This window comes from Dromiciops gliroides, chromosome 3 (assembly GCF_019393635.1).
Source record: "Dromiciops gliroides isolate mDroGli1 chromosome 3, mDroGli1.pri, whole genome shotgun sequence".
Lineage (NCBI taxonomy): Eukaryota > Metazoa > Chordata > Mammalia > Microbiotheria > Microbiotheriidae > Dromiciops > Dromiciops gliroides.
In genome coordinates, this window is record NC_057863.1 from 254,294,535 (window position 1) to 254,308,851 (window position 14,317).

Here is a 14,317-nt window from a genome sequence, read left to right on the forward strand (position 1 = left end):
AGAACTGGATAAATCTAACCAAAAATAAACGAGAAAGAAGTTAAGGAAGTGAATAAAATTCTGGAAAAATTAGATCTTTGGAGAAAACTGAATTGGAAGTGAAAGGAATATGCCTTTTTCTCAGCAGCATTGGCACCTACACAAACATTGACCATGCATTATGACATAAAAACCTCACAACCAAATGTGGAAAAGCAGAAATAATAAACACAGATCATAATGCAATAAAAATTACATTCCATAATGGAAAATAGTAGGATTAAAAATTAATTGGAAATTAAATAATTTGATCCTATAAAACAAGTGTGTCAAAGAACAAATCATAGAAAGAAATGATAATAGGGCAGCTAGGTGACACAGTGGATAAAGCACCAGCCCTGGATTCAGGAGGGCCTGAGTTAAAATCTGGCCTCAGGCACTTGACACTTACTAGCTGTGTGACCCTGGGCAAGTCATTTAACCCTCATTGCTCTGCAAAAAAAGAAAGGAAGGAAGGAAGGAAGAAAGAAGAAAAGAAATGATTACTTCATTAAAGAAAATGACAATAAGACAATATATCAAATTTTATGGGATGTAGCCAAAGCTGTACTTAGGAGAAGATTTATTTCTCTAATATCTTATATACTTAGGAGAAAATGTATATCTCTAATTGCTTACATCAATAAAATAGAGAAAAAGCAGACCAATGAACTGGGTATGCAACTAAAAAATATCCTAGAATATAAAAAAATTTAAAATCCCCACTTAAACACCAAATTGGAAATCCTGAAAATTAAAGGAGAAATGAATGATATTGAAAATAAGAAAATCATTGAATTAATAAATAAAACTAGAAACTACTTTTATGAGTAGTAAACAATAAAATAGATAAACCATTGGTTAATTTGATCAAAAAATGGAAGAAATCCAAATTATTAAAATCAAAAATGAAAGAGGTAACCTCCCCAGCAATAAAAAGGAAATAAAGATAATTGTTAGGAATTCTGTCTCATTATATGCTAATTAGTTTAACAATCTAAAAGAAATGTATGATTATCTACCAAAATATGACTTACCCAAATGAACAGAAGAAGAAATAAAATACTTGAATAACCCAGTCTTAGAAAAAGAAATTGAACTAGGCATCAATGAACTTCCTAACAAAAAATCCCCAGTACCAAATGGATTTATAAGTGAATTCTACCAAAAATTTAAAGATAAATTAATCCCGATATTATATATCAGTTGGGAAAATAGGTAAAGGTATCCTACTAAATTCCTTTTATGATACAAATATGGTGTTGATACCAAACCAGGGAGAGCTAAAAGAGAGAAAGAAAACTATAGACCAATTTCCCTAATAAATATTGATGCAGAAATATTAAATAAAACATTAGTGAAGAGATTATAGAACTATATAACATGGATCATACACTATGATGAGATGGGATTTATACCAGGAATGCAGAGCTGGTTCAATATTAGGAAAATTGTTAACATAATTGACCATATCGATAACAAAGTCAAGAGAAATCATATGATTATCTCAATAGATGCAGAAAAAGCTTTGGGGAAAAATACAGCCCCTATTCCTATTTAAAACACTAGAGAACATAGGAATAAATGGAACTTAAAATTACCTTAAAATGGTAATATTTATCTAAAACCATTAGCAAGCATTATCTGTAATGTGGATAAGCTAGAAGCCTTCCCAATACAATCAGAGATGAAGCAAGTATGCCCATTATCACCTCTATTCTTTAATATTGTCCTAGAAAAGTTAGCTATAGCAAAGAGAAGAAAAAGAAATTTAAGGAATTCAAATAGGCAATGGGGGAACAAAACTATCATTCTTTGCAGATGACATGATGGTATACTTAGAAAATCCTAGAGAATCAACTAAAAAACTACTTGAAATAATTAATAATTTTAACAAAGTTGCAAGATATAAAATAAACCCATCATCAACATTTCTATATATTACCAACAAAGTCCAACAACAACAGAAAGAGAAATTCCATTTAAAATAACTATAGACAATGTAAAATACTTGGGAGCCTACCTACCCAGACAAATCCAAGAACTATATGAATACAACTACAAAACACTTCTCACACAAATAAAGTCAGATCTAAACAACTGGAAAAATATCAATTGCTGAGCCAATATAATAAAAATGACAATCCTACCTAAATAAATCTATTTGTTTAGTGCCATGCCAATCAAAATATCAAAAAATTATTTTATACATTTAGAAAAAATAATAGAAAAATTCATCTGGAAGAACAAAAGATCAAACATATCAAGGGAATCATTGAAAAAATTCAATTGTTAAAGAAAGTGTTCTAACTGTACCAGATCTCAAACTGTATTATAAAGTGATAATTATCAAAACAATCTAGTTGTGCTTAAGAAATATAGTGGTGGTTCAGTGGTATAGTATCAGTGGTATATTAGTAATCTAGTATATCATAACCCCAAAGAGTGAAGATTTTGGAACAAAACCTTATTATTTGACAAAAACTGCTAAGAAAACTGAAAAACAGTATGGCAGAAACAAGATATAGGCAACATCTCATAGTATATATCAAAAATAAGGGGAAAATGCCTACATGACTTACCCATAAAGGGAGGTACCATAAGCAAATTTAGAGACAATAAAATAGTTTATGTGTCAGATTTATAACAGGAGAACAATTTAGGACAAAAAAGGTAAAGTGAGCATTAAAAATATAAATTAGATAATTTTGATTATATAAAATGAAAAAGCTTTTGCACAAACAAAAACAATGCAATAAAAATTATAAAGAAAGCAGAAAACTGGGGAAAATATTTTGCAACAAGTATCTCTGATAAGGGTCTCATTTCTCAAATATAAAAAGAAATGAATCAAATTTGTATGAATACAAGTTATTCCCCAATTGCTAAATGGTCAAAGGATATGAACAGGGATATTTCATAAAAAGTAATCAAAGTTATCTATAGTCATATAAAAAATGCTCTAAATCACTATTGATCAGAGAAATACAAATTTAAATAACTCCAAGTTACCACCTAACACCTATAAGAGTGGTTAATATGACAAAAAAAAAGATAAATTTTGTATGTTGGATGGGATGTGGGAAAACTGGGACACTAATCTACTATTGGTGGAGTTGTGAACTGATTCAGTCATTCTGGAAGGTAATTTTGAACTATACCCAAAGGGATATAAAACAGTGCAAACCCTTTGACTCAACAATACCACTGCTAGGCCTGTATACCAAAGACATCCAAAAAAAAAAAAAAAGGACCTATTTGCGCAAACATACTCTTCTTATGGTGGCTAAGAACTGGAAATTAAAGGGATGCCTATTAATTGGGAAATGGTTAAACAACCTATGGTATATGATTGTAGTGGAATATTATTGTGCTTTAAGAAATGACAAGCAGAATATTTCAGAAAAATTTGGAAAGACTTACGTGAACTGATGTATAGTGAAGTGAGCAGAACCAGAAGAACATAGTGCAGAATACTATTGTTTGATGAAGAACTGTGAATGATTTAGCTATTCTCAGGAATACAATGATCCAACACAATCTCAAAGGACTAGTGATGAGGCATACTATCTACCTCCAGAGAAAGAACTGATATTGATTCTACACAGAGTGAAGCACGATATTTATTACTTTCTTTCTTTCATTTTTTTCCCTTTTGTCATTTTTTTGGCGAGGCAATTGGGGTTAAGTGACTTGCCCAGGGTCACACACCTAGTAAGTGTCAAGGGTCTGAGGCCAGATTTGAACTCAGGTGTCCTGAATCCAGGGCCGTTGGCCTATCCACTGCATCACCTAACTGCCCCTCCTTTTGTCTTCTTATAACATCCATTTTTTTTTGGTGAGGCAATTGGGGTTAAGTGACTTGCCCAGGGTCACACAGTTAGTAAGTGTCAAGTGTCTGAGGCCAGATTTGAACTCAGGTTCTCCTGAATCCAGGGCTAGTGCTCTATCCACTGTGCCACCTAGCTGCCCCTGTCTTCTTATGCAAAATGACTAATATTGCACATGTATGACCTATCTCTGATTGCTTTCTACCTCAGAGAGGGGGAAGGAAAGGGAGGGAAAGAGGGAAGGAGTGATGGAATTTGGAACTCAAAACTTTAAATACAAATGCTTTTTAAAAATGAATCAGTAACATTTTGGTATTATTTCTTTCACTTGGTTTACACTGTTCTCAATTATTTTTGAAGTTAAATCATTTATTCAGAGAGGCCGTGTGTCATAATTGATAAACAACTGGCCTAGAAATAAGCACGATCTGTGTTCACGTTTACAACCCTGTCATATATTGGCTCTCTTACCCTGCAGGCATTTCAACATTTCAGTACCCCTGGCAACTCCTAAGACTAAATGGCAGAGAAATTGTTACTAGGATTGTTCTGAGATTTCCCTAATTTTCTCAGAAACATTCCTAACACCAATGTAATACTTCTGCTACCACCATGGTTTTTTTTTTTTGGTCTGCAATTGAGTAGTACATCTTCTTTAAGTTTATTAATTTTCTCAATACTATCCTGCACCTAGAAGGCTATTAGATCATCATCCTCTTTTGTTACATTCAACTTGGATGTAACATTTTATTCTTCTTATTGTTCATCCTTCATTTTCAAAGAAGACTAAAGATCCTGAGAGATGATGGCATGACTTGCATGTGGAATAGATTTAAGAAAGAAAAAGTTTCCCAAAGTTGTCAGCCTCACACTCCCTCTTCCAGTCAAAGGTCAGAGTCAGGACCAAAGTAAAAATGACTGCAGGTGGTTCTGGAATGCAATGGATGCTTTTGGCATCTTCAATGTTTGACTAAGTTCTCCTTTAGCTACTTTCATGACCATTGGAACAAATTGTGCTCTACTTCAGAAAATCTTCAAGTGTTTGGGGTATCTACCCCTTATTCACCAATGGGTTTGAGGCCCATCACTTACCCTCAATCTGATTTACCCTATCTTCTGAGTTTTACCAAGGTGTGGCTCCTGCACGTTCTATAGCTTCTTGGAGCCACAGATTAGAGTTGAGTGTCAGGGAAACACCAAAGGTGGATAGCAGCCCTGCAAAGAGTTGGGTAAGCCCTTGCACCAGAGGCGCTAATCCTTCCTAAATACTCCATGCATTAATTTACAAATGAATATAGAAAATGGATTTAGGATTCCTTTAACTCAAATTTTGGATCCTAACTTCTTGTTTTCAAGGCTGAGGCTACTCCAAATTTTTAACAGAATGATTATATGCAAAAGTAAGAGCTTCCACTCTTTCCCTGCTGGCTTCAAGTAGAGAAGGGATTCATGCTGGAGGCTTTAGGTCCTAATTTTCCCCAGGATGGTCCAGTGTGGAGGGAGCAGAGAGTCTGATAGTCAGTGGTCCAAGACCAAGGCTGGGTGGTCCTGAGGCCCCTCATTTCTTTTTTCCTGGAGCATCCTGGCCTAAGTGTAACATGTTCCTTGAAGCACTGGTCTTAGGTTGTTCTAATGTCCCTTTCTATCCCAGCCAACTGAGTGTGATGGAGAAAGCCCAGTCCCCCTGAGCCCAAGACCCTTGGAAATAGCAGTACTTCCAGCCCTTTACCCCCAGTCATCCTTCTAGGAACTAACTCCTGTATATAGGCAGCACAGCAGGTGCTACTACTGGTGCTGCAACCACAGCTCCTAAAGACCCAGAGAAGAAGGGTTTTTTTCACCAAAGTTCTTGGCTCTGTAAAATCATTTAACATCAGAAACTGATGCTATTTTATCAATGGAAGTGACATTAAAGAAGAGGCATTAATATCTGCTTTGCTGCTACATCCTAAGGATCCTGGGTTTTTTCTCACTGATTTAAAGCTAAAACCTTTCATGTGTAGTAGTAGTAGTAGTAGTAGTAGTAGCAGCAGCAGCGCAGCAGTAGTGTAGTAGTAGTAGTAGTAACTACCATTTCTGTAGTTCTGGTGTACTACATTCCAGGAAATGTCCTAAGAGTCTTATAAATACTGTTTAATCCTCATAACAACCTGGGAGAGAGGGGCTATTTCTATCCCCATTTTACAGTTGAAGAAACTGAGGCAAACAGGTTAGGTGACTTGCTCAGGGTCATACAATTTGAACTAGAGACTTCTTGACTCCAGGGCCAATGCTTTATCCACTACGTCACTCAGCTCCTCAATCTGCTGTCATCCCCATTATAATGTGAGATCCTTGAGAGTGGGGAGTGGCTTATTTTTCTATTTGTTTCCAGTGCTTTGCACATAGTAAATGCTTCATTCAAATATTCATTTGTAAAATGAAGGGGATGAACTTGATAACTTCTAAGGAACCTTTTAATTTTAAAACTATGATCCTGTGAATTCAGTAAGTGGTCTGGTCTTCAAACATCCTACTTTGATATCTCATGATATGAAGATAACCCTGCATTTTCAGAAGGTCTATATTGATTATAAGCTTTATAATATCCTACCAAGCTGAAAAGAGTTTAGAATACACATTTTACCATGGGCTATTTCAGAGTCACCTAATTCAGGAGAGAGAAGCTGAATAAAAGTTGATCCCTAGATGATTACTATTTTTTACCACAGCAGATTATTAAAACATTCTACCAAGGTATCACATTGTAGTGGTGTTGAAGGGGTAGGTTAGAGTTGTGATCATTCAGTCAACAAACATTTATTAAAACTTTAGTATTTACCAAAAGAAAATATATAAGAATTACCTACATTAGCTTGTATTATTAATAATGTTCTTCTCATGTGAGTTTACTTGTTTAAAGGCCCAAATTTCACCCCTCCCCCATATTTATCTAAATAGCAGCAGCTTGAAAATGTGGACACAGTATTTCACAAATATAATACTCTCTTTTGTTATCTGCTTTTTTCCCTTTTGCTATAGGTAGGATTTACTTGTCAGATAGCAAAGCTCACTTAAAATATGGACAACTTTTAATTTTCTAAAAGCCCTTTCAAGGAAAATAATTGAGATAATCAATTGCAATATTTGTTCCCTTATTTTAAAATTGCTGAACAATAAATGAAAAAACTCTTGATGTTTAAAGTTGTACTTTGATTAGTAATTCCATTTAAATTACTTACCTGTAATTCTCCCAACTAGACCATTAAATGTGCTTCCAACATATCCTGCTATATGAGCTCCAAGGCTCACTCCTATGAAATGAAAAGACTCAAGAGAAATTCCATATTTCTGTAATTAAAAATGTTTTATTACAGTTTACATAAATTCTAAGATAATACAGTTTGGTAAAAATTTCTCAAGCTCCAAGACTCAAATTCTCATCACTTTTCCATTTTAATTTCAAATATGTAACAACATTTCATTTCTATCAATAGCCACTCTTTCAATTTCCTAGCATCTTTATTGGATACCACCTCAGCCATTGTCAGTCAAAAGTGTTCTACTTTCAAGATCTCAATCTTTGAAATTCCCTTATGACCCTCCTCTATCTTCACCTACAATTAGGCCCTGTATCCTACTTAATTTGTTTTCCCTTCTTCACATCAATGTGTTATTTTACTTCTCAATATTCTCTTGTCTAACATCCCTTGCCTCTCCATGTGATCTTTTCCCCATAATTAGCTATATCAATGTCATTTTCACAAGCATCTTGGGATATCTCAGTCCTTGATCTTTTATCACATTTATCAGTCATATCATACTTGTTAATATAGAACTAAATATGCTTGCTAGAGCAAGGACAAGAAAAAGAGAAATTGAGGGAACAACTATAGGCAAAGCAAAAACAAATGATCACTTTTTGCAGATGATAGTACAGTTTATTTAGAACATTCTAGAAGGTCCACTAAAAAAGGAATTGAATCATTCAGCCAAGATGCAGGATATAAAAGAGAACTGTACAAATCATCAGTACATCTAATATCGATACAAATTCCTTTTGAGTTGTGCACTCACAGTATCAAATACTGACTAGTCTACATGACAAGACACATATGAGAACACGATTACAAAGCATTTTTCACACAAAGACACATCTAAATAAATGGGGAATAAATAAATTGCTCATGGGGAGAATTAGTCAATATAATAAAAATGACAATACTGTCTAAATTAATTTGTCTGCTCAGTGCCATATCAATCAAACTACCAAAGGATTACCTCAGAGAAGTAGAAAAAAATAATACAAAAATTTATCTGAATAAATAGAAGATCAAGAATACCAAGGGAATAAATGAAAAAAAAAACCTGGAAGGAAGGGAGAATAACAGTATCAGACTTCAAACTATACTACAAAGCCATAATCATCAAAATAATTTGGAACTTAATCGTAAATAGATAAGTTGATCAATGTAACAGTTAAAATACATTATATATAGAAATAAAGGATCATGGTAACAGTATTTGATATTTCAAAAGATCCCAGCCACTGATGCAAGAATTCACTATTCAACAAAACCATTCAAAATGTGAAAATAATCTGACAGAAACTACATAGAGACCAACATCTCACAGTTAAACAAGTAGGTCCATGATTTATGCATAAATGGTGATATCACAAACAAAATAAATGAACATGCAATAAATTCCCTCTCAGATTTATGAATACTATAAAAGTTCATGACCAAACAAGAGAGATTCATAGGACGTAAAATAGACAATTTTGATTAAATAAAAGTTTTTTAAATCCTTTTTTTGCACAGATAAAATCAATGGAGCTAAAATTAGAAAAGAAGCAGGAAATTGGAGAAAATCTCCCCAGAAAGTTTCTCAGATAATGGTCTCATTTCTAAGACATATAGGAATGTGAGCCAAATTTATAAGAATAAAAACCATTCCCCAGTTTTTAAATGTTCAAAAGACATGAATAGGCAGTTTTCAGAGGAAGAAATTAAAATTATCAATAGCCATGAAAATTATCTAAATCACTAATATTAGAGAAATGCACATGTAAATTACTCTAAGGTATAACCTCAAAACCATCAAATTGGAAAAATTAACAACAAAGAAGGAAGTTGACATATACTGGCAGGAGTATGGGAAAACAGGAACATTAAAGGCCTGTTTCTAGAACTGTGAACTTGCCCCAATATTTTATAAAGTAGTTTGGGACTATGCTCCCACGCTACTAATTCATGCATATCCTTTAACCCAGTGATGCCACTACTATGTCTATGGTCCAAAGAGATTTTAAAAAAAGAAGAAGAGGACCCAGAGTTACAAAAATAATTATAGAATCTGTATAAATAGTAACAAATATTTGGAATATTTGGGGAACAGCAAAACAAGGTTTAGTATATGAATCTGAAGGAATACAATTTGTTGTGTTGCAAGAAATGATGAAGCATATGGTTTCAGAAGAAGTTGAAAAAACTTAGATGAACTAGTGTAAAATGAAGTGAACAAAACCAGGAGAAAATTTTGTAGAATACTATAAAAAATCCCTTTGAATGACTTGGAAGTTCTGATCAAAGCAGTGACCAACCAAAACTACAAAGGACTCATTAAATAAACTGCACCTCTGCAGACTGAGAGGTGATTAAATGAATGCAGATTTAGGCATACATTTGGATATTTAAAAACATGGATATTGTGGAGATTTGGGTATTTTTCCTATGTATGTTTATAATGGATTTTGCTTTTCTTGAATTTTTACTGGAGAGGGAAGGAATGGGAGGAGGGCGAGAATTCAGAGCTAAAAATAAAATTTAATTGAAATTTTAATTAATTTTTAAAAACAGATTTAAATGATACACATAAAGTACCTAGAAATATGAGCTATTTTATGGAGAATGAATGTAAAATGTGGTACAGACCTTGAAGCAGTGATAAATGAGGCTGTATGGAGGTTCATTAGTGGTTAAGTAGTACATTGCATCAAGCACGGGACTTGGAATCAAGAAGACCTGAATATAAATCCTATCTCATACACTTACTGGCTATTTGTCTTTGGGTAAGACAATTGTTCTTTTGCAGCCTCAGTTTTTTTGCCTGAAAAAATGGAGATAATATTAGCATTTACACATTAGACTATGAACTAGCCTGAACTGTTTTTTGTTTGTTTGTTTTTTTGTTGTTTGTTTTGTTTTCTCTGTAGGCCTAACACTTAGCACCATGACTGGCACATAGTAGGCATTCAATAAGTATTTGTTGACTTACCTTACAGGGTTGTGTTGAGGATGAAATTAGATAATATATGTACAATACTTCATAAACCTTAATGTTCCATTTATCAGTGATTCTCAAATTGTGCTCTAGGACCTCCCCAGACACATTACAAGTTGCCATGAGGTCTATACTATGTTCATAGTGATATTAAGATTCTTGAATTGCTAATATAGTAAATATCAAAAACATAACTCAAATAACAAAAGCTCTTTGAGGAAATCCTCAATGATATTTCATACTCTAAAGGTGCCCTGAGACCAAAAAAGTTTGAGAACTGTTTTTCTCTATAAATGCTACCTACCAATAACTTCTTCATTTTTATAGAACAATAGTATTCCATCACATTCATATACTGTAATATGTTCATCCACTACCAACTTGATAAGCATCCTATGAGTTTCCAATTCTTTCTACCACAAAAAGGTCCTATAAATATTTTTGTATGCATGGATTATTTTCCTCTTTCTTTAATCTCATTGGAGCACAGACCTATAGCCATATAACTGGATCAAAGAGTTTGCACATTTTAATAGCTTTTATACACAATTTTGTACAGTAGTTGTAAATTTCTTTCCAGAATGGTTGGACGAGTTCACAGGTCCACTAATAGTGTATTGAAATATTTCCTTTCCCAAACCCAGGCCAGCATTTGCCATATTTTCTTTTTGCTTAACAGCCAATTTGGTGAGCAGGAGGTGGTACCTCAGAGTGGTTTTAAGTTGCATTTCTCTGATTATTAGTAAGTTAGATAATTTTTTCAAATGGCTATTAATGCCTTGCATTTCTTCCTCTGAAAATTGCATATTCATATTTGATTATTTATCAGTTGAGGAATGTCTTATTCTTATACATTTAACTCAGTTCCATATTTATCATGAATAGGACCTTTAGCAGAAAAACTTGAAGCAAAGGTATTTTCTCCTAATTTTTTGTTTTTCTCTCTTTTAATTTGATCTGCATTGGTTTCACTTGTGCAAAATCATTTTTAATGTAATCAAAACTGTCCATTTTACCTCCTGGAAACCTATCTTTTTTCTTCATGAACTCTTTCCCTAGCCACAGATTTGGTAGGTAAATTTCCCTATGATTTCTAAATTGTTCTTGGTGTCACCCTTTATGTCAAAATCATGCATGCATTTGAAGCTTGCCTTGGTATATGGTGTCAAATAGTCATCTATATCTGCTTTCTGTTAGACAAAATGTGAGTTCCAATTCCATTATCTGGAATCTTTGGGTTTATTAGTCACTGATTTACATTTGCTTCTGGACATAATCTTTTCCACTCGTCAACCTCTCCATTTCTTATTTAGCATCAAATTATTTTGATGATTATAGCTGTGCAAAAGAGTTTGAGATCTGGTGCTAATAGGTACCCTTCCCTCTTTTTTTATTTTCATTGATTCTCTTGATATGATTAGAAAAGGCCTCAATATTGGACAAGACTGAAGGCAAAAGAAGGGGATGGCAGCTGATGAGATGGGTAGTCTCATGAGCTTGAATAGACTTCATGAGATAATACAGGATAGAAGCCCCTGATGTACTATGGTTCACTGGGTCACTAATAGTCAGACATGACTGACCAAATGAAAAACTCTTGATATTATAGACATTTTGTTCTGCCATAAGAATTTTGTTATTCTTTTTTTTAATTATATAAAATAATCCCTTGATAGTTTGAAATGTCAGTAAATATAAGTTAATTAGGTAATATTGTCATTTCTATTATATTGCCCCAGCCTAGACATAAGCAATAATTATGTCTACAAATATTTTAATTTGTTTTTATTTGAGGAAAGAATGTTTTATAATTATGTTCATATAATGCCCATGTGCATCTTAACTGGTAGCCTACCAAGTATTTGATATTTTGTAATTTATTCAAATGAAATTTATTTTTCTATGACTTCCTATTTTTTGGTTACATAGAGAAAAAATGATGATTTGTATAAGTTTATTTTGTATTCTACAACTTCACTGAAATTGTAAATTGTTTCAATGAATATTTTAGTTGACTCTAGGTTTCTATAACTAAAACACCATACCATTTGTTGAAACTAATAATTATGTTTTCTCTTTTCTTGTTCTTATTCCTTCACTTTCTTTTTTTTGTCTTACAGTTATAGCTAGTGAGAAAAGCAACTTAATTTTAAAGTCTTTTAGGGGAGCAGCTAGGTGGTGCAGTGAATTGAGCACCGACCCTGGAGTCAGGAAGACCTGAGTTCAAATCCGGCCTCAGACATTTAACACTTACTGGCTGTGTGACCCTGGGCAAGTCACTTAACCCCAAGTGCCTCACCAAAACCAAAATGAAAAAAACAAAAAAACAACAAACAACAAAAAAAGCCCAAGTTTTTTAGAGAAAAGACACTTTGAAAGACCTTAATCTCTTATCAATGTAATAAGTATCACTGCAAAGGGTTTAAGATTAAGTACAGCATCCATTTCCTGCTAGATAAGTGATAGACTTATAATGACAAATGATACATCAATTTTTGGTCATGCACCATAGTTATGGGCATTTATTTTGGTAGACCATATATTTTTGTTTTGAGGTTTTTATATACTTTTTCTTTTTGAGTTTTATTCAGTGGGATGGAGAGAGGCATAGTCGGAGAGACAGATAATTAGCATGTGTAAAAAATTAAAATTTAGAGAGGAAAATAGATAAAATGTAATTCAATCATATGTGACATTTTTAGCTGTTTTAGGACAAATATTTTTAAACCTCTCCCAACAGGCCTTATTTCAGCACTATTTTGGTACTTAGAGTTCTATGTGTAACATTTCATTTTAATTTTGGTCCAGGCCACTAAATGGTAGTCTATTATCTTCTTAGGATAATTAGTAACTCAGTAAATCACTCTCCTCATTTGTCAACAGTTTAGTTCATCCAAGTTTTTCTTCTTTCAAATTTCACATTATGATATTTCTTAACACACTGTTGCATTCATTCATTTTTTCTTTCATATTGTTTCAGGTAAACAAATTCCCAACTTACCACCATCCTTTTAATGTATTCTTTCAACATTTGAGCAACTTTCCAGGTTCTTTTTATAGCTCTTTGATAAATTAAAGTTGTAGCACCCCGATTCCAATCAACTACAATTATATTCACATCTTCTGAAGACAGCAAAAGTTTTATCAATTTTTCAAGCCATATTGGGTTTGTGCCTAATGGTCTAAATCCATGAACAATCCAAACTGTTTTCTTCGTGGGGTTGAACTTATCATTAAGTATAAAATTACGTTTAAAAAGAGGCCGAGCACAGGTTATACTTTCCCTTGTATATAACATCAACTTGATTTCAATTCTTGGCCGAAATATATCCATGAAAGCTTCTTTTAAACTCAGATCAGTAAATTTCAGACATTGATTTTTTGTATCTGAAAAACAAAGCATCAAAACCAAAAGAGTCATCATGCTAGCATAGGTTTTACTTCAGATATTTCTTTTGAAGTCCATAAAGAAAGAAAATAAGATTTGGAGAAAGTGGATTTTATCCATTCAATTTTACTCTTTTTTTCTGGGCAATGAAGGTTAAGTGACTTGCCCAGGGTCACACAGCTAGTAATTGTCAAGTGTTTGATGCTGGATTTGATCACAGGTCCTTCTGAATCCAGGGCTGGTGCTTTATCCACTGTGCCACCTAGCTCCCCCCCTAATTTTTACTCTTTTAAAAAATCATTATATAAGTGTTGCAAAGAAATTAAGATCCACTAAATATATTATCTTGTGACTTACATTATCCAGATTGACCCTACTTGCTCTTCAAATGACTAGATAAAATACACTTCTATATTCCTTTTCTTTCTGCCTAGAAAATACTGAAATCACACAAGTAACATTTGAATAACTTAGATACAGCTTGTCATAATAGGAAGACAACTTCCTGGGATATAACATTTATACTACTGTATCATTCCTTCTCTTGTATGAAATACACCTTTTAGTGTAAACATTTCACATGTCACAATCCCCTCACCCTCTACATACACCTTGATTCCTTTAAAATATTGCAAGCAGCAAGAAAGAAACAATTCAAATATGGTGGAGCCACAGTCAGGATAACACAAGATTTAGAAGCTTCTACATTAAAGGAGCAGAAGGCATAGAATATGATATTCTGGAGGGCAAACGAATTGGGATTACAAACTTTAAAATGTTTAAAATATTGTTAAATAAATTTTAGACATGTTTATAT

General features: G+C 33.3%; 1 protein-coding gene across 1 annotated transcript in view; it reads right to left on the reverse strand.

Moving 5' to 3' along the window:
• The window catches only part of LOC122747424 (lipase member I-like), a 29,148-nt gene extending 15,633 nt beyond the window's left edge, over positions 1-13,515 (reverse strand). The window contains exons 1-2 of the mRNA XM_043993450.1: positions 13,114-13,515; positions 7,070-7,178 (exon numbers count right to left, since the gene is read on the reverse strand). Of these exons, the coding sequence (XP_043849385.1) occupies positions 7,070-7,178; positions 13,114-13,515 (511 nt within the window). The remainder of the gene's footprint in view (positions 1-7,069; positions 7,179-13,113) is intronic.
• Between the last annotated feature and the right edge of the window lie 802 nt (positions 13,516-14,317).